The sequence below is a fragment of the Rhinopithecus bieti genome, unplaced genomic scaffold, assembly GCF_001698545.2.
Source record: "Rhinopithecus bieti isolate Rb0 unplaced genomic scaffold, ASM169854v2 scaffold_20892, whole genome shotgun sequence".
Taxonomy (NCBI): Eukaryota; Metazoa; Chordata; class Mammalia; order Primates; family Cercopithecidae; genus Rhinopithecus; species Rhinopithecus bieti.
In genome coordinates, this window is record NW_016810602.1 from 1,728,268 (window position 1) to 1,750,589 (window position 22,322).

At 51.8% G+C, this 22,322-nt stretch overlaps 1 protein-coding gene across 2 annotated transcripts in view; it reads left to right on the forward strand.

The window, feature by feature from the left end:
• Positions 1-22,322, forward strand: part of RAB15 (RAB15, member RAS oncogene family) — a 31,026-nt gene extending 8,704 nt beyond the window's left edge. For both annotated transcript variants that reach the window (XM_017892428.1, XM_017892429.1), the window contains 6 exons: positions 15,542-15,602; positions 16,454-16,514; positions 16,963-17,040; positions 17,721-17,810; positions 19,423-19,488; positions 19,642-22,322. In XM_017892428.1, coding sequence (XP_017747917.1) covers positions 15,542-15,602; positions 16,454-16,514; positions 16,963-17,040; positions 17,721-17,810; positions 19,423-19,488; positions 19,642-19,800 — 515 coding nt within the window. In that variant the 3' untranslated portion in view covers positions 19,801-22,322. The remainder of the gene's footprint in view (positions 1-15,541; positions 15,603-16,453; positions 16,515-16,962; positions 17,041-17,720; positions 17,811-19,422; positions 19,489-19,641) is intronic.

Below are 22,322 nucleotides of genomic sequence, written 5' to 3' on the forward strand. Positions count from 1 at the left end.
AAAAAAAAAAAAAAAAAAAAAAAAAAAAAAAAAAAATTACTGAGAACTCTGTGACCATGGCACCATGAACTATAGAAAGGGCTAACAGTTGGCTTTAAAATATGGGTTATGGCCCGGTGTGGTGGCTCACTCCTGTAATCCCAGCACTTTGGGAGGCTGAGGTGGGCGGATCACAAGGTCAGGAGTTTGAGACCAGCCCGGCCAACATAGCGAAGCCTCATCTCTACTAAAAATACAAAAAATTAGCCGGGTGTTGTGGCAGGTGCCTGTAATCCCAGCTACTTGGGAGGCTGAGGCAGGAGAACTGCTTGAACCTGGGAGGTGAAGGTTGCAGCAAGGCAAGATCGCGCCACTGCACTCCAGCCTGGGTGACAGAGTGAGACTCAGTCTCAAAAACAAAAACAAAAAAAGTGGGTTCTTTTCTTTTCTTTCTTTTTTTTTTGAAACAGAGTCTTGCTCTGTCACCAGGCTGAAGAGCAGTGGAGATCTCGGCTCACTGCAACCTCTACCTCCCAGGTTCAAGTGATTCCCCTGCCTAAGCCTCCTGAGTAGCTGGGACTACAGGTGCGCACCACCATGCTAATTTTTTGTATTTTAATAGAGACGGGTTTCACCATGTTGGCCAGGAAGGATGGTCTCGATCTCCTGATCTCGTGATCTGCCCACCTTGGTCTCCCAAAGTGCTGGGATTAAAGGCGTGAGGCACCGTGCCCGGCCTAAAAGTGGGTTATTTTCTAATTGTTCTTCCCTGATTAAAATTTTCTCTTTGCCCATCTTTTCTCTAGGTATGTGCTGACTTCATTCACTCATTTATTCACTCGCTCATTCATTTTTGTTTTTATTTACTCAACTTTGTTGAATATTTAGTGATCTACCTGCTGCCAGGCAGTGAGAGTCTGAAATGAACAGGATGCTGCTTTGCCCTCTGGGAGCTGGCAGTGTAGCTGGGAATCAGACATCCAAACAAGCAGAATATTATGCCAAAGAAATGTCAGGATGATTTGGAATCACAGAGGAGGGAGAAATCCCTCCCGGGGAGGCTGGTGAAGTCTTCGAAGAGGAAGTGACATTTGAGTGGAGTCTGGAAGACGAAGCAGGAGTCTCCGGGGGCCATGGGGGTGGGGGAAGCACACATGCTCTTCCCTGTAGGAGGTGCTGTGGAGAACACGTCGAGGAGGGGCTGCTCCTCTTCAGCTTTGCTAGGGCCAGCTGGAGTAGCTATACCATGGTCATACCAGCTGAAGTTCAAGAAGCCCCTTGTTAGGAGATTGCTTTGCTGACTGTGGGTGAGCGCAGGTGCATCTGGAAGCCCCCTTCTAAGATGTTTGCTTCTGAGTCTTCATGTCCCAGTCTCTTCTTCCCTGAACCTTTTGCTACCAGTCAGCACAGCCCTGCCTGAGAAAGAGGCTGGAGGAGTGAGTGGTCAGTAGCCTGGTGGGTATTGGCCGCCTCTGTGGTGCCCGCTGGCCTAAGTAGCAGGCTTAGGGAGGCGACACCCAGTTCCAGGAGCTGCCAATGGGGAGTGAGATGGGGTGGCTGGAGCACACTGCACATGTCACCAAGGCTCTAGCGAGGTCTGTGCAAAAGGCAGTGGGAAAAGCAAGGGGAAGACCCAGCCTGGTCAACATGGTGAAACCCCGTCTCTACTAAAAATACAAAAATTAGCTGGGTGTGATAGAGCATGCCTGTAGTCCCAGCTACTTGGGACACTGAGGCAGGAGAATCACTTTAACACAGGAGTTGGAGGTTGCAGTGAGCCGAGATCGTACCACTGCACTCCAGCCTGGGTGACAGAGTGAGGCCCTGTCTCAAAAAAAAAAAAAAAAAAAAAAGTGGGGGAAGGGGAACTCTGATCCTGATTATCTACTCCATATACTTACTATGTACCTACTATGTACACAGGAACGGTGGGCTTTACGCATGGCATTTATTCAGTGTATAGAGATCTCAGCATCACATAGGAGCGGGGAGTTCTGAAGTTGGCCTTACTGGCATTTGAGAAGTTTCTTGGTGCATTCTTCAGGTTCGCGCCTCCAGACAAGTGTAAGTGCTATTGAATGCTGACTGTGTTCCAGGAACTAGGCCAGATGCTAGAAGACACGCAGTAAGCAGTACAGATGCAGGTGCACATGTGAGGGTCCCCACAAGACCTGAGAGAAGGGAGGGGCCTTGCTGCAGTTCCCCTTTTGTAACAAAGGAGACAGTACCATTGACCCTCTTCCTAGGAACTGTGAGTTTGACTGAAATGTGTCCTGCCACAGGATCTTTGCTGCTGCTTCTACCTGATTCTTTGGATCTCCCTGCTGGTACCTTCTTGTCGTTCAGGTCTCAGCTCGAATGTTACCTCCTTTAAAATGTCTTCTCTGGCCAGCCAGTCTAAAGTCATTTGTGCTTGGAGTCTCCTCACTCTCTACTTTATCCTGCAGTTGCTTCTTATCACATATGGCTCTCTGAAATTAGGTATTCATTACTTACATCTGTCTTCCCCACTAGAATGAAGCTCTGATGAAAAGGATCTTTCTGTGCTGTTCATAGCTTGTCTTCTAGTACCTAGCTTAGTTCCTGGCACATTGTAAGCATTCAATAACAGTTTGAATGAATGAATGAACAAATGAAGGAATGAATGAATGTTCCTAGAGGACTTCCATTCTTCCCTGAGGGAAGTTATAGGTAGTATTGGTTTCTTAGGACTGTTTTTTGTTTGTTCGTTTGTTTGTTTTGTTTTTTGAGACAGAGTCTCACTGTATCCCCCAGGCTGGAGTGCGGTAGCACAGTCTTGGCTCATTGCAACCTCTGCCTCCTAGGTTCAAGTGATTCTTGTGCCTCAGCCTCCCGAGTAGCTGGGATTCCAGGAGCCTGCCACCATGCGTGGCTAATTTTTGTATTTTTAGTAGAGATGAGGTTTCGCCATGTTGGCCAGGCTGGTCTCGAACTCCTGACCTCGGGTGACCCACCTGCCTTGGCCTCTCAAAATGCTAGGATTACAGGCATGAGCCACCACACCTGGCCTGTTTTTTTTTTTTTTTAAGACAGAGTCTTGCACTATCTCCCAGACTGGAGTGCAGTGGCGTGATCTCAGCTCATTGCAGCTTCAGCCTCCTGGGCTCAGGTTCAGGTGATCCTCTTACCTCAGTCTTCTGAGTAGCTGGGCCCACTGGTGTGTACCACCACACCTGGCTAATTTTTTAATTTTTTGCCTAGACGTGGTTTCATTATGTTGCCCAGACTGATCTTGAACTCCTTGGGTTCAAGCGATCCTCACACCTTGGCCTCCCAAAGTGCTGGGTTTACAGGTGTGAGCCACCATGCCCGGGCTTGAGACTCTTAAGATGATGAGGCTGGAGGGAGTGCTTGAGCCCTAGAGATTCCTTACTCCAGAGTGCCCTTGCTGCAGAGGTGGCCCTGGAGGGTCACTCCAGCAACCTGGCTGAGCTGATGGGCATCATCTGATACCAGCTCTGACCTTGAACAACAGGCAACAGGGACCTTAGTCTAAGGCACTGACGCCTCATCTCTGCATACACCAGAGATGATGAGATTTGGGTGGGGACACAGCTAAACCATATCAGCTCCCGGGATCCCTGTGTGAATGGGGTCTTTTCTGGTGTTTTAGGGTTGCACAGGGTGACCTCTTTAGAGGTGATCTCCTGCCACAACCCACAGGAGGTGCACATGGCCTGCACATGCTGGTTTCCTGCAGTGGGAGGGGCTGGGGCACTCCTGGGACCTGTGCTTGGTAACTGGAGCTGGCCTGGCCCCGGGGATTGGGTGTCTGCCTTGGGTTTCAGGTGTATTAGGTTGTTCTTCATTGTGGAGTCTCATTACTAATGAAAAGCTCAGGTCGCACTGCTGGTCCTTTGGGCTGTGATTGATCCTGGTGATAACATTTGGCACCCAGAGGCAGCCCTGTTTCCACTGAAGCATGTGGTGCTTGGCTGGCAGGCAGGCAAGCTGGCACCTGCCCTTAACCCATGAGGTGCTGGCCCGCTAGTAGGCACACCTTACCTGTGCCAGAATTTAGGTTGTAGCCAGACTCTGGGAGCCATCTGGGCCCACAGGGGCGTCATTTCCTCTTTTCATTGAAACATTCCAGCTGAGTGTTGGCTCGGGCTTCATCTCTGCCCCACTCTCCTTCCTCTCCCCAACATAAGCCTCCTTCTATATCCTAGAGCTCTTTCCATTTCTCCTCCTGCAGCTCTGCGCTCGCTAATCTCATCTTTCCCTAAGGGGCCTGAGAGCTGCTTCTGCTAACATTTAATAAAGCTCCGTGTGCCAGACCCTGTGTTATGGGTTTCACACCTTATCTCACAATCTTCAAAAAAAATTCTCTGAGAATTCTCTGTCACCCCACTTTACAGGTGAGGAAACTGAGGCAAAGATAGGCTAACTGGCTTCCCCAACACCGTGCAGGTAATGAGTGATAAAGGCAGGACTAGAACCAAACTTGACCTCCTATTTGTGCTCTTAATGGCCAGGCCACTCTGTGTCTTGAGCCATACTTCCTCCATGTTTTCTAGGGCTTTCTAGGGAGGGAGACAGTGATGGGAAGGAGTGTTCTTTAGTGTGGATGTGCCCTGCCTCCTCCTTTCTGTAAGCGTCACAGCACCTCCACTGCTGAACTGGGGAGGCACCAAGTTCTTCCCTGTTTGCCTACCCAAGGCGAGCTAGCTTAGGAGCCACATAAGTGCCGGGTGTCTCCCCTGTTACATCCCTCTATCCTGCCCCTGCCCCCCGTGCCCAGAGGAGGGCCCTGCCTGTCTTCCCAGTTCTCAAACAGCAACACTCTCCCAGCACCCTTGAGCTCCAGTTGTGGCCTGGCAGCTGCCACACAGCCAGAGTCAGAGCAGGATGAGGATGGGGCCCAGGGCTGCCTCAGGCCATGGTTGCATGGCACCATCACTTCACTGAGGAGCTTTTCTTGCCAATGTCTGTGAGGCATCAGGTGGCAGGACACGTCCCCTGCTCTTAAGCCTCGGGCACACAGCCCTTCTTATGCTCTCTGGGGTTGGGGGGAGATCCCCTCATGGAATTGCTTTTTTTTCTTTCTTTTGAGACAGGGTCCTGCTCTGTCACTCAGGCTGGAGTGCAGCCTCAACCTCCCAGACTCAAGTGATTCCCCTGCCTCAGCCTCTCAAGTAGCTGGGACTACAGGTGGACACCATCATACCTGGGTTTTGTTTGTTTGTTTGTTTAATGTTTTCTAGAGATAGGGTCTCACTTTCTTGTCCAGTCTGGTCTTGAACCCCTGGGCTCAAGCAATCCTCCCACCTCGTCTTCCCAAAATGTTGGGATTACAAGTGTGAGCCACTGTGCTTGGCCTATTTATTTATTTACTTGGAATTTGTTTTGGAATTGCTTCTTTTTTGTTTGTTTGTTTTGAGACGGAGTCTCGCTCTGTCACCCAGGCTGGAGTGCAGTGGCCGGATCTCAGCTCACTGCAAGCTCCGCCTCCCGGGTTTACGCCATTCTCCTGCCTCAGCCTCCCGGGTAGCTGGGACTACAGGCGCCGCCACCTCGCCCGGCTAGTTTTTTGTAATTTTAGTAGAGACGGGGTTTCACCATGTTAGCCAGGATGGTCTTGATCTCCCGACCTCGTGATCTGCCCGTCTCAGCCCCTCCCAAAGTGCTGGGATTGCAGGCTTGAGCCACCGTGCCTGGCCTGGAATTGCTTTTGAGACAGAGTCTCACTCTGTCGCCNAAGATGATGAGGCTGGAGGGAGTGCTTGAGCCCTAGAGATTCCTTACTCCAGAGTGCCCTTGCTGCAGAGGTGGCCCTGGAGGGTCACTCCAGCAACCTGGCTGAGCTGATGGGCATCATCTGATACCAGCTCTGACCTTGAACAACAGGCAACAGGGACCTTAGTCTAAGGCACTGACGCCTCATCTCTGCATACACCAGAGATGATGAGATTTGGGTGGGGACACAGCTAAACCATATCAGCTCCCGGGATCCCTGTGTGAATGGGGTCTTTTCTGGTGTTTTAGGGTTGCACAGGGTGACCTCTTTAGAGGTGATCTCCTGCCACAACCCACAGGAGGTGCACATGGCCTGCACATGCTGGTTTCCTGCAGTGGGAGGGGCTGGGGCACTCCTGGGACCTGTGCTTGGTAACTGGAGCTGGCCTGGCCCCGGGGATTGGGTGTCTGCCTTGGGTTTCAGGTGTATTAGGTTGTTCTTCATTGTGGAGTCTCATTACTAATGAAAAGCTCAGGTCGCACTGCTGGTCCTTTGGGCTGTGATTGATCCTGGTGATAACATTTGGCACCCAGAGGCAGCCCTGTTTCCACTGAAGCATGTGGTGCTTGGCTGGCAGGCAGGCAAGCTGGCACCTGCCCTTAACCCATGAGGTGCTGGCCCGCTAGTAGGCACACCTTACCTGTGCCAGAATTTAGGTTGTAGCCAGACTCTGGGAGCCATCTGGGCCCACAGGGGGCGTCATTTCCTCTTTTCATTGAAACATTCCAGCTGAGTGTTGGCTCGGGCTTCATCTCTGCCCCACTCTCCTTCCTCTCCCCAACATAAGCCTCCTTCTATATCCTAGAGCTCTTTCCATTTCTCCTCCTGCAGCTCTGCGCTCGCTAATCTCATCTTTCCCTAAGGGGCCTGAGAGCTGCTTCTGCTAACATTTAATAAAGCTCCGTGTGCCAGACCCTGTGTTATGGGTTTCACACCTTATCTCACAATCTTCAAAAAAAATTCTCTGAGAATTCTCTGTCACCCCCACTTTACAGGTGAGGAAACTGAGGCAAAGATAGGCTAACTGGCTTCCCCAACACCGTGCAGGTAATGAGTGATAAAGGCAGGACTAGAACCAAACTTGACCTCCTATTTGTGCTCTTAATGGCCAGGCCACTCTGTGTCTTGAGCCATACTTCCTCCATGTTTTCTAGGGCTTTCTAGGGAGGGAGACAGTGATGGGAAGGAGTGTTCTTTAGTGTGGATGTGCCCTGCCTCCTCCTTTCTGTAAGCGTCACAGCACCTCCACTGCTGAACTGGGGAGGCACCAAGTTCTTCCCTGTTTGCCTACCCAAGGCGAGCTAGCTTAGGAGCCACATAAGTGCCGGGTGTCTCCCCTGTTACATCCCTCTATCCTGCCCCTGCCCCCCGTGCCCAGAGGAGGGCCCTGCCTGTCTTCCCAGTTCTCAAACAGCAACACTCTCCCAGCACCCTTGAGCTCCAGTTGTGGCCTGGCAGCTGCCACACAGCCAGAGTCAGAGCAGGATGAGGATGGGGCCCAGGGCTGCCTCAGGCCATGGTTGCATGGCACCATCACTTCACTGAGGAGCTTTTCTTGCCAATGTCTGTGAGGCATCAGGTGGCAGGACACGTCCCCCTGCTCTTAAGCCTCGGGCACACAGCCCTTCTTATGCTCTCTGGGGTTGGGGGGAGATCCCCCTCATGGAATTGCTTTTTTTTCTTTCTTTTGAGACAGGGTCCTGCTCTGTCACTCAGGCTGGAGTGCAGCCTCAACCTCCCAGACTCAAGTGATTCCCCTGCCTCAGCCTCTCAAGTAGCTGGGACTACAGGTGGACACCATCATACCTGGGTTTTTGTTTGTTTGTTTGTTTAATGTTTTCTAGAGATAGGGTCTCACTTTCTTGTCCAGTCTGGTCTTGAACCCCTGGGCTCAAGCAATCCTCCCACCTCGTCTTCCCAAAATGTTGGGATTACAAGTGTGAGCCACTGTGCTTGGCCTATTTATTTATTTACTTGGAATTTGTTTTGGAATTGCTTCTTTTTTGTTTGTTTGTTTTGAGACGGAGTCTCGCTCTGTCACCCAGGCTGGAGTGCAGTGGCCGGATCTCAGCTCACTGCAAGCTCCGCCTCCCGGGTTTACGCCATTCTCCTGCCTCAGCCTCCCGGGTAGCTGGGACTACAGGCGCCGCCACCTCGCCCGGCTAGTTTTTTGTAATTTTTAGTAGAGACGGGGTTTCACCATGTTAGCCAGGATGGTCTTGATCTCCCGACCTCGTGATCTGCCCGTCTCAGCCCCTCCCAAAGTGCTGGGATTGCAGGCTTGAGCCACCGTGCCTGGCCTGGAATTGCTTCTTTTTTTTTTTTTTTTGAGACAGAGTCTCACTCTGTCGCCCAGGCTGGAGTGCAGTGGTCGGATCTCAGCTCACTGCAAGCTCCGCCTCCCGGGTTTACGCCATTCTCCTGCCTCAGCCTCCCGAGTAGCTGGGACTACAGGCGCCCACCACCTCGCCCGGCTAGTTTTTTTGTATTTTTTAGTAGAGACGGGGTTTCACTGTGTTAGCCAGGATGGTCTCGATCTCCTGACCTCGTGATCCGCCCGTCTCGGCCCCTCCCAAAGTGCTGGGATTACAGGCTTGAGCCATCGCGCCCAGCGGAATTGCTTCTTTATGCCTGGCACTATGCTGGCACTATGTGGCAGAGATTTAAAAAACAAGCAAACAAAACAAATGCTTTGTCAACCACAAAATGTATTCTCTGCCCCTTAGGTTCTTTTTGTGTAATTGAGACTAGAAGACTAAAATAGGGGCAGTAAGGGCAGGGAGCGATGGTTTAGGGGTCTTCCTTCCAGCCCCCTTGTTGAAGCATCTAGCCCACCAGCTTGGGGGAGCCATTAGGCAGCAGTGGCCAATCCTGAGGCACTTCAGGTTCACTAAGAAAAGGTGCATGCGGATACCCATGGGCTGAACTTGGAGTCTGGTCTGGACCTGTGGCTGTGCTAGGATCCACTGTCCCCAGCCCCAGCTGCAGTCAGCATGTTCATCATCCTTAGGCCTCTCTGCTTCTTTCTGCATGTTTGTCTACCTCATGCCCTGCTCATTACCAACTGGTCAGTCCCCTCTGCCCCACCTGGAGTGAGCTGGTTTGATTGGCTTAGCTAAGCTTCCTTGCCTCTGCTGGCCAGGTCACCCTGTGGGTCACCAGCAAACCTGTTAATGGTCCAGTGTGAACCTGCTTCTCCACAAAAAACATGCTGCACCCAGCCCTGCTTCTCTGAGCTGAGGTTTGGGGCTGAGTTGTTCTAGCCAGAAAGGTCCACAGGGTGTGGCTGGCACCATGATGGGCATATCTGATGTGCCGGGAAAAACAATCAGCTGCTCTCCATGCTTTGGGTACCTGGTTGGGAGAGGGCCCGTCTTTCTGACTTTCTCCTCCTGGGGCTCCTAGCGTCTCCGAGAACCTCTGCCAGAGCTGTGTAGAGGTGGTTTGCTTGTTTCTTAACACTTCTGTGCCCTATTTCTTTCTGTACCCAAGAAAGGAAGTAGACTGTCTTATAGGGACACTGTCAGGGTGATGAATATGAACTTACTGGAATCATGAACCATGCCAAGGAGCAAGGAGAAAATAGGCTATGGTGGGTGTCTTAGTCAGTTAGGGCTGGCTGCTGTAACAAAATGCCTTTAGCTGAGTAATTTAAAGCAAGAGAAATGTGTTGCTCACAGTTTGGGAGGCTGGGAAGTCCAAGATCAGGGTGCCAGCAGATTCAGCGTCTGGTGAAGGCTGACACCAGAAGTCTCTGTGACAAAGGTGGCACCTTCTAGCTCCATCCTCACATGGCCGAAGAGGGAACAACTCCCTCAGGCCTCTTTTATAAGGGCATTAGTCCCACGCATAAGGGCTCTCACATCACGACTGAGTCACCTCCCAAAGTCCTCACCTCCCACCAGCACTTTACTGGGAATTAAGTTTCAACATGGGAATTCTGGAGGAACACAGACCTTCAGACCATAGCAGCAGGCTTCTCCCCGTGTGCACCCTGCCTCACTTCTAGATGCTGCATAATGTCAGTGAAACCCCGATTCTACTAAAAATACAAAAAATTAGCTGGGTGTGTTGGGTGCCTGTAATCCCAGCTACTCAGGAGACTGAGGCAAGAGAATCACTTGAACCCAGGAGGCAGGGGTTGCAGTGACCTGAGATCGAGCCATTGCACTTCAGCCTAGGTGACAGAGCAAGACTCCATCAAGAAAAAAGAAAAGGTATCAGGTATGCCAGGGTGTGCGGGAAAAGGTGGTAAGATTCCTCAGCCTCCCAGGGTTGGGAAGCCTCTGGCCGAGTGAAGTATACCCTGGGTAGGTTTTAAGACACCACCTTTCCCGTCTAGCTCAGCTGTGGGATGTGGGAACATGAGTCAGTTACTTGGCTTCCCTGTGGCTCACGATGATAATACCTACTTCTGCCTACTTCATGGGACCCGCATAAGAGCTGAGGGATTCCATAGCTCAGGGGTGTGCTATAAAGATAAGCACTATGCACCTGGGTGTGGTTCTGAAACTTCCTTGTGCCAAAGAGTAGGGCTGGGCGAACCCTGAGAATGTGCATTTCTCACACACTCTCTGATGCTGCTGATGCTGTAGTCCCTTGGCTGGCAAGGGTAGCTGGATAGCAGGGACCGGGACTCTAATGCCTTCCACTTCAGGGTTCTCTGGGCTGGTTTTCCTGACTCCCCAGGAAGCCTTTATTCAGCAGAGGGAAGGTAGGAGTGAGAGGACTACACTGTCAGTGCTTCACAGACATCATTTAATTTATCCCACCACAGTCCTTGGGAGGGAAGTGGTATTCTCCTTCTACACTTAAGAAAATGGACCTGGTGCAGAGGCTCATGCCTATCATCCCAGCACTGTGGGAAGCTGAGGCGGGAGGATCACTGGAGCCCAGGAGTTCAAGACTAGTCTAGGCAATACAGGGAGACCTCATCTCTACAAAAACTAAAAAAAAAATTAGCTGGGCATGGTGGTGCACACTTGTAGTCCCAGCTACCCAGAGGCTGAGATGGGAGGATCTCTTGAGTGCTGGAGGATTGAGGCTGCAGTGAGCCATGGTTGCACCACTGCACTCCATCCCTGGCAACACAGTGAGACTCCATCTCAAAAAAAAAAAAAAAAAAAAACAAAGCTAGGAGAAGTTAAGACTTGCCTGAAGTTACACAGCAAGTGCCAGAACCAGGATTTGGACCAGGTCTTTCTGACTCCAGGCCAATGGATGTTTCTTCCATGACATATATAGCTCTTGAACCTTCTTCTATCTAGTATTACCCACAGTGCTGTTAAACATACAGGTTTGGTTTCTGAGCCTCAGCCTCAAATGTATGATTCAGTAGTCTAGGCAGAGTCAAGGTCATTGTTTTTGTTTTGTTGTTAAGTCAGCCCAGGGTGGCCGGGGCGCCGGTGGCTCAAGCCTGTTATCCCAGCACTTTTGGAGGCCGAGCGGGGCGGATCACGAGGTCAGGAGATCGGAGACCATCCTGGCTAACACCGTGAAACCCCGTCTCTACCAAAAAATACAAAAAAACTAGCCGGGCGAGGTGGGGGCACCTGTAGTCCCAGCTACTCAGGAGGTGGGCAGGAGAATGATAAACCCGCGGAGGCGAGCTGCAGTGAGCTGGAGATCCGGCCCCCACTGCCACTCAGCCTGGCCCGACAGAGCAAGACTCCGTCTCAAAAAAAAAAAAAAAAAAAAAAAAGTCACCCTAGGTGGATTTCTAAAGGCTGAAGCGCTCTGCAGAAGCACACATTGGAGAAACAGAGAACTCTTGTGCTCCCTCTCTTGACACTTCAAGGTGGCAACTTTTTGTCCAAATGTAGCTTCTCAAACTTATGCAGTGTGAGAATCCCAGGAGGAAGCTTATTGAACTGACTGCGGGGCCCCTACTGAGGTGCCTGATTCTATACATCTGAGGTAGAGGCCCCAATAATTTCTTTTCTTTCTTCTTCTTCTTTTTTTTTTTTTTTTTTTTGAAGATCGAGTCTTGCCTCTGTGGGCCAGGCTGAGTGGCACGATCTCAGCTCACTGCAGCCTCCACCTCTCGGGTTAAAGCGATTCTCCTGTCTCAGCCCCGCATCCCAAACCCGCTCCTGAGTAGCTGGGATTACAGGTGCCTGCCAGCATGACCAGCTAATTTTCATATTTTTAGTAGAGATGGGGGTTTCGCCATGTTGGCCAGGCTGGTCTCAAACTCCTGACCTCAAGTGATCCACTCGCCTCAGCCTCCCAAGGTCTTGGGATTACTGGCGTGAGCCACTGCATGTGGCCGGAATTTGCATTTCTAATAAGTCCCAGGTGATGCTGATGTTGCGGGTCCAGGGACACACTTTGAGAACAGCTTGTTACTCAGGCAATATGTGGGCAGTAGCATCATCTTCACCTGGGAGCTTCCTGCAGCGTCTCAGGCCTTGCCCCACACCTACCGGATCAGAATCTGCATTTTAACTCAATCCCTGCGTGATTCTCATGCACCTGGAAATTTGAGAAATATGCCCTTAGAGGTGCCAGAATGTTAAAACACTGGAGGCAGAGATAGATGGAGAATATCTCTTCTTCCCACGGATACTAAAGATGCAACAAAAAGGGCTCTCTGGGTGTGCACCCAGGTGGGGCTGATGAGGACCCAAAAGAGGCGAGATGTGGATAGAGGACTCTTCCCTGAGGGAAGGCAGAGAGAACAGAGGAAAACCTGAAGAAAGGAGGTGGCTTCAGAGGAAAGGCATTCATCTGGGCCATAAAACATCTGAGAGTACAGGGGTGGGGAGCAGGGGTGGGGAGGGGGTGCCCTGGAGCTGAAGCCTTCAGTGGGAGGACAGTGATAGGTGAACACGCATGTGAATAAACAGTTTGCTAAGCAGCTGTGAGGGCTGGCCAAGGTGAGAAAGCATCCGTCTGCAGAGGCCTCAATAAGGCCAGTGTGTTGACTTTGTCCTGCAGTGCTCAGCAGTGGAAAAAACCAACAGCCACGTAGGGAGAGGGAAGGAGCCACGATGGGCACGGGTTACTGGGGCCAGGGCTTGACTGGTAGGTGGACACAGCAGAAGGCCCAGGCTGTGTGGGAACACAGCGCAGAAGCAATAGATTCCTCTTGAAGATCCTTGGGCTGTTAACCTTTTTTTAAATTTAAGAAAGGTTGTATGGGTGGGGAGGGAGGAAGGAAAATCCTTCAGAAGACATAGACTTAGTCTGTTTCTTCCATCATATGTGAATGCATATGGATAGCCAAAAGGTGAATAAAACACGTTCCCAGGTGGCCAGTGAGACCTAGGTTGCAAGATGGTGGGGTGTGGGTGAGGCCACGGAGTGCTGTGAGCCCCAAAATTCCCCAGCCTTGGTCCCCTGCCACATAGCTAAGAAGTAAGGGAGGAGGGAAGGAGTCACCACCCAGCCTCACTTCCAGTGGAGTACCCTGTCTCCTTGTCAGTCCTGTCTCTGGGGACAGTTGCCTGCTTTCGTGTCTCCCTCCATCCCCTCTTCTCTCACAGGGAAAAATTCACCTTAATATTGGAAGTTCCTCTCCTAGCAAAGTCCTTCTCAAGCATCCACAGGCAAACAGGAAACTAAGCAGAGTTAGAGCTTCCATGCCTAGCCAACTACACATGACTCTCCTCTCGCTCCCCTAAGAACCAGTGCAAGGGGCAGAATGGGCTCTGGCATAGCTGGACCTGTGTTGGAATCTCTGCACGTGCTGTGCTGACCCTGGCTAGCCGTTGACCTCTCTGAGCCCTTGTTTCCTTTCCGCTAGGCTCTCTGGGGGCAGGGGCCACGTCTTTTTCACTGCTCTGTTTGCACTGAGCACTACGCAGGGCACATAGGAAGTTCCCGTAAACGTTTGTGGGATAAAGGAAATAAAACCTCTCTTCCTGTCCCCCTTGTGATGGCTTTGCACAAGGCACTGTCCTTGGCCAGGTTTGCTAGGCTAGTGTGAGGATAAACCGGGTATATTACAAATTGGAGAAAATTTCTCGTTCTTCTTGGGAGAAGGTGCTATATCATGAAACAAGAATGTCTTGATTCCCTTCTATGCCAGGTACTGGGGAGAAACAGGTGCCTGATAACTACTGATCCAGGCAGGAATAAGCAGACTACTGCCTCCCATGGCCTGATGCCTCTCTCCTTCCTTCCTTCCTTCTTCCCTCCTCCTCTTCACTCTTTCTCTGCACACACGGAAGAATGGCTGCCAGGCATTGCCCATTTGGAAAAGTACAGCTCAATGGGTATGAATCAGCTTGGGCAGGCGAAAAATGATTCACATCTGACCAAATCGATTTAGTTCAGGTTGTCTGTTCTGCATCTTTTTCCCCTTGTACTTAAATGATGATTGGTCTTGATGGTGGGAAGGAAAGACAGAATTTAATTTGTTTGCCTTTGTAGAAAGCTGGGGACAGCACGGATAAGGCAAGATGTCTCCCATTTGGCAAATAACTGATGCAGAGGTGGAGTGGCAGTGGTGATGGGGATGCTGGCACCTTCAGGCCTCCTGGGCCGGGCAGTGCAGCTGGTGGTAGACGGTTCAGAAGTCTACCATGTTCCCATCTGAAACTCGTGGCTGATCCTGCCACTCCTGACCTTGCTCCAGGGAGTACACAAAGACGTAAGCTTAATTCACCCACCAGACGTAGCCCTTGAATCCCTGGGCATAGTGCCTGGGTATAGTCAGGGTTGAGGAGAGGCATGGTGAGCAAAACAACCTCCCTCATCTCTCTGTTGTCACTCAGAGTCGAGCTGGCTACTGCTGGTGGTGCTGACTTCTCTTGCTGCAGATTTCTCCAATATGTTTCTGCCCTGGACACGTTTGTCAAATCCCTTGTGTTTCTTGTGTCTCGTGGCAGCTTAGCTCCTCCAGCCCTTGGATGAAGAAGCATGGGAACACTGTGCTTCCTCTCCCTCTCGCAGTGACATGCCATGCCACTGCCTCTTCATCTGGTCCCATGACAGTCACTCACAAGCACCCGCATGTACCCAGCCCTGCACTAGCTCATGACAGCTGTAGTCAATTGGGTCAGGTGCTGTATCTCATCCGGCCCCCTCAGCAACCCTCTGAGATACTGGTAACGTCCCTGATGAAGACATTTACTGAGGCGGAAATGGAGGCTCAGTGAAGCAAGGTGCCTGATGTTATAGCAATGAGCTAGGAGTGGCCAGAGTGAGGAGATAAGCTCAGGCCTGACGCCAAAGCCCATGCTCCTTCTAGTCAACCACAGCACCTCCTGTGGTGAATGGGTGAGTCAACAACCAAGATGCATGAGGCCTTCTTTTTGGTGGGCCTTGGCTGGGTGCTGAGGCTTCAGGTACGATCACGGGTTGGAAGAGCCCTCCTCTCTCCACAGTCTGGCACTATGACCCCTTCTGGTTATTAACAAGGCAGAGAGAGAGAGGGAAGAAAGCAGGCAAATAATGCGGGTTGCTATTCCTAGAGATTAGAATTTCAGGAAGGATAAATACAGCATTCACTCCAGAAGTATAAATAGGAAGACTTCACACATGACTAGAATGAGACATGTTTTAAGTCTGTTGAGTAAGGCAGTGATGAAGTAGATGTCCCCAGATTCACTCTCCTCCTGCTGGTCCCCCAGGCCCTTTACTTTTGGCAACTTTCAGCTCAGGGAGGAAGGAAAGCCCCTTTCAAAGCTTCAGATACTTAAGGTCAGTTCCTGCTTAAAGAAGGCCTTTACATTACTTCATCCCTTTGCCAAATTAAACTGAAAGGAAACCTTTCAAGTGTGATTGATTGCATGGTCCTTTCCTGTTCATTTCTCATGGGTGCCCTTTCTAACTTTCTTGCTTTCTTCCTTTCTCCAGGTGTTGACTTTAAGATGAAGACCATAGAGGTAGATGGCATCAAAGTGCGGATACAGATTTGGTGAGTTGGCGGGGAGGAGGAGGAGGCAGATGTAGGAGGAGAGTACCTCGGGCTGCTCCTTAGCTGCCCCTGCCATGTGTAAAATTCCTAGGCTTCACCTGGGATAACTGGCCACCTCTATGATGGCGAGAAGCAAAGTCTCAGAAGCCCATCTCTTCCTAGGAGCCTTAATCTCCAACCTCTAAGAAACTTTATGGGATTGACTACAAGCACCAAAGGGCAGGAATGAGAAGGAATTGGCACACTAACCATGGGGAATTTTGTCTCAGGATTAGGCTCTGCCCTTGGGCTGTGCCACACTGTGTTAAGATTGGAAGGAAGGAGGCTACACCCCCCCATCATTTAGGGGGAGACCCTGAGAGAGTTCCTCAGAACAGCACGGTGCAGTTTCCACAGTAGCAGAGGGTGCTGCTGTGGCTCTCTGCCTGAGTCCTGGAAGCACTGCCTTTGCCAGGGTTTAGAGCTCCCTCTCAATTCCACAGCAGTATGGGCACTGCCTTCAGAGGTCCCATAGGGACTGGGGGTGTGGCAGCATCCCCTGCCAACTCCCATCCAAACAAATCTGGCCACAGTGGCCAGATTCCAGAGAGGTGTCCAAGGCCTGTTCTGGCTATGGCTTCTGGTGTCTGCCAGGAGGGCAGTTGGCAGGAGGGGCCAAGGCCCTGAAGGCCTGGTCAGCACCAGCACAGATGACCAGGCCTCTGACTGCAGATCCCCATGGGGATCCAAGCACCCCTGGTTTTTCACCCTGCAGCTCCCCAGTTTTTCCTGTAAGAGGACAGCTCTGCTCTTCCCCTCCCTGTCTGTTCCCATGGTCCCTGCTCCTCTGAGGGACTGGCTTTCTCCCACAGGGACACTGCAGGGCAGGAGAGATACCAGACCATCACAAAGCAGTACTATCGGCGGGCCCAGGTAAGCCACCACGTTGAGGGTTTCAAAGTGGGAAGGTGCCACCCACATTCCCAGCTCTGGGTATCTGAGATGTCTGTGCCACGGATCCCCTAAATACGGTTCGCCTGCTTGGAGGAGTGCAGGGCATTTTTCAGCTGTTCACTGATCATTTGTCCGTCCACTGTTCATGGCTCAGTCACTGCAAGCAGCCCCTGCCCTCACCTCTGATTTCTGCCCTCCATCCTGGGTCAAATATCCTGGTCATAGCATGTGGTGCCTTCCTGCTGTAGGGAGTTCTGTGATGGGCCTGGGAGGCGGCAGTGGTGGGGTCTGAGAGAAGAGACATTTCTGGATGCTGAGCAGGGAGAAGGGAGAGTGGGACCCAACCTTTAAGGTTCCACGGCCCTTCTGGCCCCATGACTGCACCCTCTCTGTGCGTATCACATCTCTCTATTTCTCTCTCTCTCAGGGGATATTTTTGGTCTACGACATTAGCAGTGAGCGCTCTTACCAGCACATCATGAAGTGGGTCAGTGACGTGGATGAGGTAGGAGATGCCACCTCACTGCCGGGGCGCAGAGAGGGTACCTCACCGGGGAAGGCAAGGTGAGGGCCAGATGGGAAGGCCGGAGCTCTCAGGGTGGGCGAGCAAATGCTTCCAGGAAGCTTTGCCTTCCACAGCCCTGGATGAAGACCTCTGGGTGAGTAAGACATGGGGAAGAAACCGAAGCTGCCATGCCCTCACTCTCCATACCCTGCCAGGCCTCCATGGCTGTGTCTTCCCCAGAAATGAATTAGTTCCAAGTCTTCCCTGTGAGCAGCTTCTTTCCTGGAATCTTGGGACCAGATGGAGTTGCAAGATTGGGATCTAGTGCTGGCTCTGCACAATTGCTGTGGAGCTTGGGAAGCCATTTGAATCCTCTAGGTCCCCAATTCCTCTAGAATGAGGGCTGGACTTACATCCAATGTCCTTTCCAGCTCTGATACCAGTGGTCCAACCCAAGGAAGCACCAGTCTTAGCCAGAGTGTCTTCTACCCTGAGCTGTCCCCATGATACCCTTGAAGTCAGCCATGGCACTTGGGGAAGCCTGGCACCTGCATCCAGTCAGCTCACCCTGTCCCTAAGGCTCTGGAATTGGTGGTGGGCTGGAGGCAGTGCAGACTCTGTGGGGAAAATGGGGCCGGGGGCAACACTCACTGGCCATTCTGCCCATCCTTTGTCCCTAGTACGCACCAGAAGGCGTCCAGAAGATCCTTATTGGGAATAAGGCCGACGAGGAGCAGAAACGGCAGGTGGGAAGAGAGCAAGGGCAGCAGGTAAGTGGAGGGAAAAGGCAAGTCCACCCCAGGTCCTCTGCTGGGCCTCCAGGGCCAGTCCTGAGCACGGGGACCCAGGGGTGGGTTCCCCATCAGCAAGTCCTCCCAAGTGCCCCCAGCACTCCAAGGCCCTGGGGGAGTGGCCATCCTCGGAAGGCTTGTTCTCTGGGTTTCAGGACAGAAGCCCAGAGATTCGGGGTCCATCCAGAAACAAAGATGTCATAGGCAGCAACTCTCCCAAGTCCAGGTCCCCAAATACAGGATTGCCCTCTGCTTAAGAGATCATCCCGGTGTTAGTGATGAAGGACTTCAAGTTGTCAACTTCTTCTCTGACAGCATCCAGGCCTAGCTGCCATGTTATGGTCAGGAAATGATCTCCCATCCCACCCCACACTCCCCCACTCCTGTCCTTCTTACCCAGGAAAGAGCCAGGGAGGCAAATGAGGAGACAAAGAGCCACAGTTGGAGAAGCCATGGGGGCAGAAAGGGTAGGAGGATGGCACTGAGGAAATGTCCAAGCATGCAGGGAGACCATCCTCCCAGAGTGCAGAAAGAAATATTGGTCATTATTTTTTTCTTTTTCTTTTTTTCTTTTCTTTTTTTTTTTTTTTTTTCCGAGACGGAGTCTCACTTTGTCACCCAGACTAGAGTGCAGTGGTGCCATCTCGGCTCACTGCAACCTCTGCCTCCTGAGTTCAAGCAATTCTTCCGCCTCAGCCTGCCAAGTAACTGAGATTACAGGTGCATGCCACCACGCCTGGCTAATTTTTTTGTATTTTTAGTAGAGATGGGGTTTTGCCATATTGGCCAGGCTGGTCTCGAACTCCTCACCTCAGGTGATCCACCAGGTCTTCCAAAGTGCTGGGATTACAGGCGTGAGCCTCCGCACCCAACTAGGATTGGTATTTCTGAGACAAGTTATCCACCCAGTCCATGGATCTCAAGAGTTTTCCTTTCCCTTCTTAGTCAGTAGCATTCCATTAGTAATTAAAATGAAACTGATTGGTAATAAAATATAATACATGGTCATTGACCAATACATTGGTCATTTCAACCAATTTGAAAGTAGAGGCAAAGCCTACTAGGATAGTATTTATTGAGCACTCTATGTGTGGCACTGTGCTAAGCCAAACGCTTTTAAGTGCATGACCCCATTTAATCATCCCACAACCATGGATGGGAGACACTCTCAGTCTCCTTTAACAGAAGATAAAGCTGGGGCTTACAGAGAATGAACAACTTATCCAAGGTTGCACAGCTAGCCGTCGGTGGCAGTGCTGCTATTCAGGTCTGGGACTGTGGGACTCCAGAGCCCATGCTTTTTATGAGGATGCCACACTGCCACAATGGATGGTGTCTTTATCTCCTGATATATGATTGTGTGTTGAGGGGTGTGGGGTGGCAGCTGGAAGAATGGAGAGGTGTATTTGTGGAGGATCTTCCCCCATTCTCTGCTACCCTGTCTTGGAGCTCCCAGTCCCATCTGAGAAATTATCTACTCTGAGAAATCGTCACAACACAGCATGGTTAAGTGCAGTGGCAGAAGCCTGTGCCTGGTTGTGTGGGCCCCTCCCCTGCCTTACTCTCTTTCAGAAATGTCCTTCTTTTGCAGCTGGCGAAGGAGTATGGCATGGACTTCTATGAAACAAGTGCCTGCACCAACCTCAACATTAAAGAGGTGAGAGCCCTGGCGACCAGGCACCTGCTCTCAGGCCGAGTCCAGCAGAGGCGGGAGGAGGAGCCATAAGATGGACCTCATCCCTTGGGCCCCTGCAGGGTTGCCAGAGGAGAGGAGGAGACACTGGACTAACCTGTGCCCTTTGGTTTCCAGTCATTCACGCGTCTGACGGAGCTGGTGCTGCAGGCCCATAGGAAGGAGCTGGAAGGCCTCCGGACGCGTGCCAGCAATGAGTTGGCATTGACAGAGCTGGAGGAGGAGGAGGGCAAACCCGAGGGCCCAGCGAACTCTTCGAAAACCTGCTGGTGCTGAGTCCTGTGTGGGGCACCCCACACGACACCCCTCTTCCCTCAGGAGGCTCGTGGGCAGACAGGGGAGCCGGGGCTTTGCCCTGCTGCTGTCCTCTTGTGTGATGACCCTATTGAGTATCAGTAGCCACTACTCCCCTTGCCTGGCCCTGAGAGCGGCTCTGCTGTCATCTCAAGCAGCCCCTGCCCCCAGCCCGTCCACCCTGGAGTGGTCTTCTTCAGCCTGTTTCCCCAGCCACAGGCCTGCTATGACCCCCACGATGTGCTGCAAGCACCGACTCACCACCCTGCACCCGCCAGACAACAGCCAGGGCTGGAGTCCAGGCCACTTTCAGCTCCTCCTTTCTCCGTGTATCCTGTCTCCTCTCTGCTTTTTCTCTCTTCCCCTACTTCTTTCTCTGACCCCTCCCCTCCAGTGCGTTTCGTATCAAAGCCCCTCAAACCCCCTCCCGTGTGTCCTGCTGTATGGCGGCTGCTGCAGCTCGCTTTCCTTCCTTCCTAACCTGTCCGAGGGGATGGACCCAGTCTCGTGGGGAGGTTCCACCCTTGGATCCAGGAAGAACCCTCCACCCTGCCTCGTGGGTGGGCCAAAGGCTACAGGGTGCTTCTTCCTCTTACCCTCCCCACTGTCCCTTGTGTGCCATGGGCCTGCCTCCCCAGTGACCTGTGAAAGTGGAGCATCGAGGTAGGAAGGAAAGGGCAACCGGGGAGTCCTTGAGCCTGGGGCCGCCCTACCTCTACCCACTCCCCTCCAGAGCTTTGCCCTTGCTTGGCTGCCCGCCTGCCTCTTTGGGGGAACTGAGCTCAGAGGCAGGTGCTTCAGAGAAGGAAACAAAATGAGGGGTGGCAGGGATAAAAAGTCACCTCCATTCTCTACCTCCCATGCAGCATGAACACAATTTCTCTCCACCGGACTCCTGAATTTAAAGACGTGGACCAAGGCCTGTGGGTACTCCAGGGGCAAGGAGGCCCTGGGGTCAGTGACACTGTCAGGCCAACCATGTACTCCAGAAAGGGCAGCATTTGGAAATGAAGGACTTATATCAGGTTAAGAATAAGGGAGAGCTGGCCAGGGATGGCAGTTTGCACAGCAGAGGGGAATGTAGCAACAGCAGGGCCTCCTGGGCCCCATCTTCCATTTCTTAGGTAAGAAGAGCATTTCCTCAGACTCCCAGAGGACTGAGCCCAGTCTTCAGCAACCAAGGTTCTCCTGGGACCCAAAGTTTATGGGAGAAGGGCAAATCCTTCATGGGAAGAGAGAAGGAAGGCCCTGGGTAGAAACGCTTGGTGCTGTTCTCTTCGGCCTTTAAGACAAAGCGCTCATCTTGCCCTCTAGCTCCTGATAGGCTTGAGGGTTTGCCAACTGCACTGTGGCTACAGGTGGAGGGAAGAGGACTCCCTCCTCCAGAGTGCTATGTTCAGGAAGTTTCTTTAACCCCATATGGCCCAAGAGTAGCTTGTAGGAGGACCTTTGAAGATGGAACAGGTAATTTACCAGTCCTACTGGGGTTTCTGCCCGCCTTCCCAAGGTGGGCGAGGCCTAGGAAGAGGGTTGTTCTTAAGCCACACATTAGCTGCATTGCGTGGCTGCAGCCAAAACAAAGAACTGGGTATTGAGCATTCATCAACTAAGGACCAAAATCCAGGGCACACATATGTGAAGGATAAGAACCCCACTTCCTTACTCCTCCAAAAAGAGGTGGGGATAGAACCACCAAACCTTTCCTCCTGACTTACCAAACCAGGAAACAGCAGGAGAGCGTGGCTCAGGACTTAGGGACAGGGTGTGGGTTAGATAGTGGAAAGCAAAGGAGAGCAGGAAGTTATAAATCACTGCTTAATGAGAAATGGAGAGAGCTGACTCTAGGATGAAGCTGTGACTAGGCTGGAGTTGCTTCCTTGAGGATGGACTCCTCAGTACCAAGACCTATGCCACATCACACTGGGGCTAGGGAGGTGGGTGATGCCAGCCCTCTGTCTTCAGCCAGGGACTTGAGAAGTTATATTGGGCAGTGGCTCCAACCTGTGGACCAGTATTTCAGCTTTCCCTGAAGATCAGGCAGGGTGCCATTCATTGTCTTTCTCTCCTAGCCCCTTCAGGAAAGGAGGACTATATTTGTACTGTACCCTAGGGGTTCTGGAAGGGAAAACATGGAATCGGGATTCTATAGACTAATAGGCCCTATCCCCACAAGGGCCATGACTGGGAAAAGGTATGGGAGCAGAAGGAGAATCGGGATTTTAGGGTGCAGCTACGCTCACCCTAAACTTCTGGTGGCCTGGGGCATGTCTTGAGGCCCAGACTGTTGAGCAGGCTCTGCTGGTCTGTTTACTCGTCACCACCTCTGCACCTGCTGTATTGAGACTCCACCCAGCCCCAGGCACGCCACCTGCTCCTGAGCCCCCACTATCTCCCTGTGACGGGTGAACTTCGTGTACTGTGTCTTGGGTCCATATATGAATTGTAAGCAGGGTTCATCTATTTTAAACACAGATGTTTACAAAATAAAGACTACTTCAAACCAC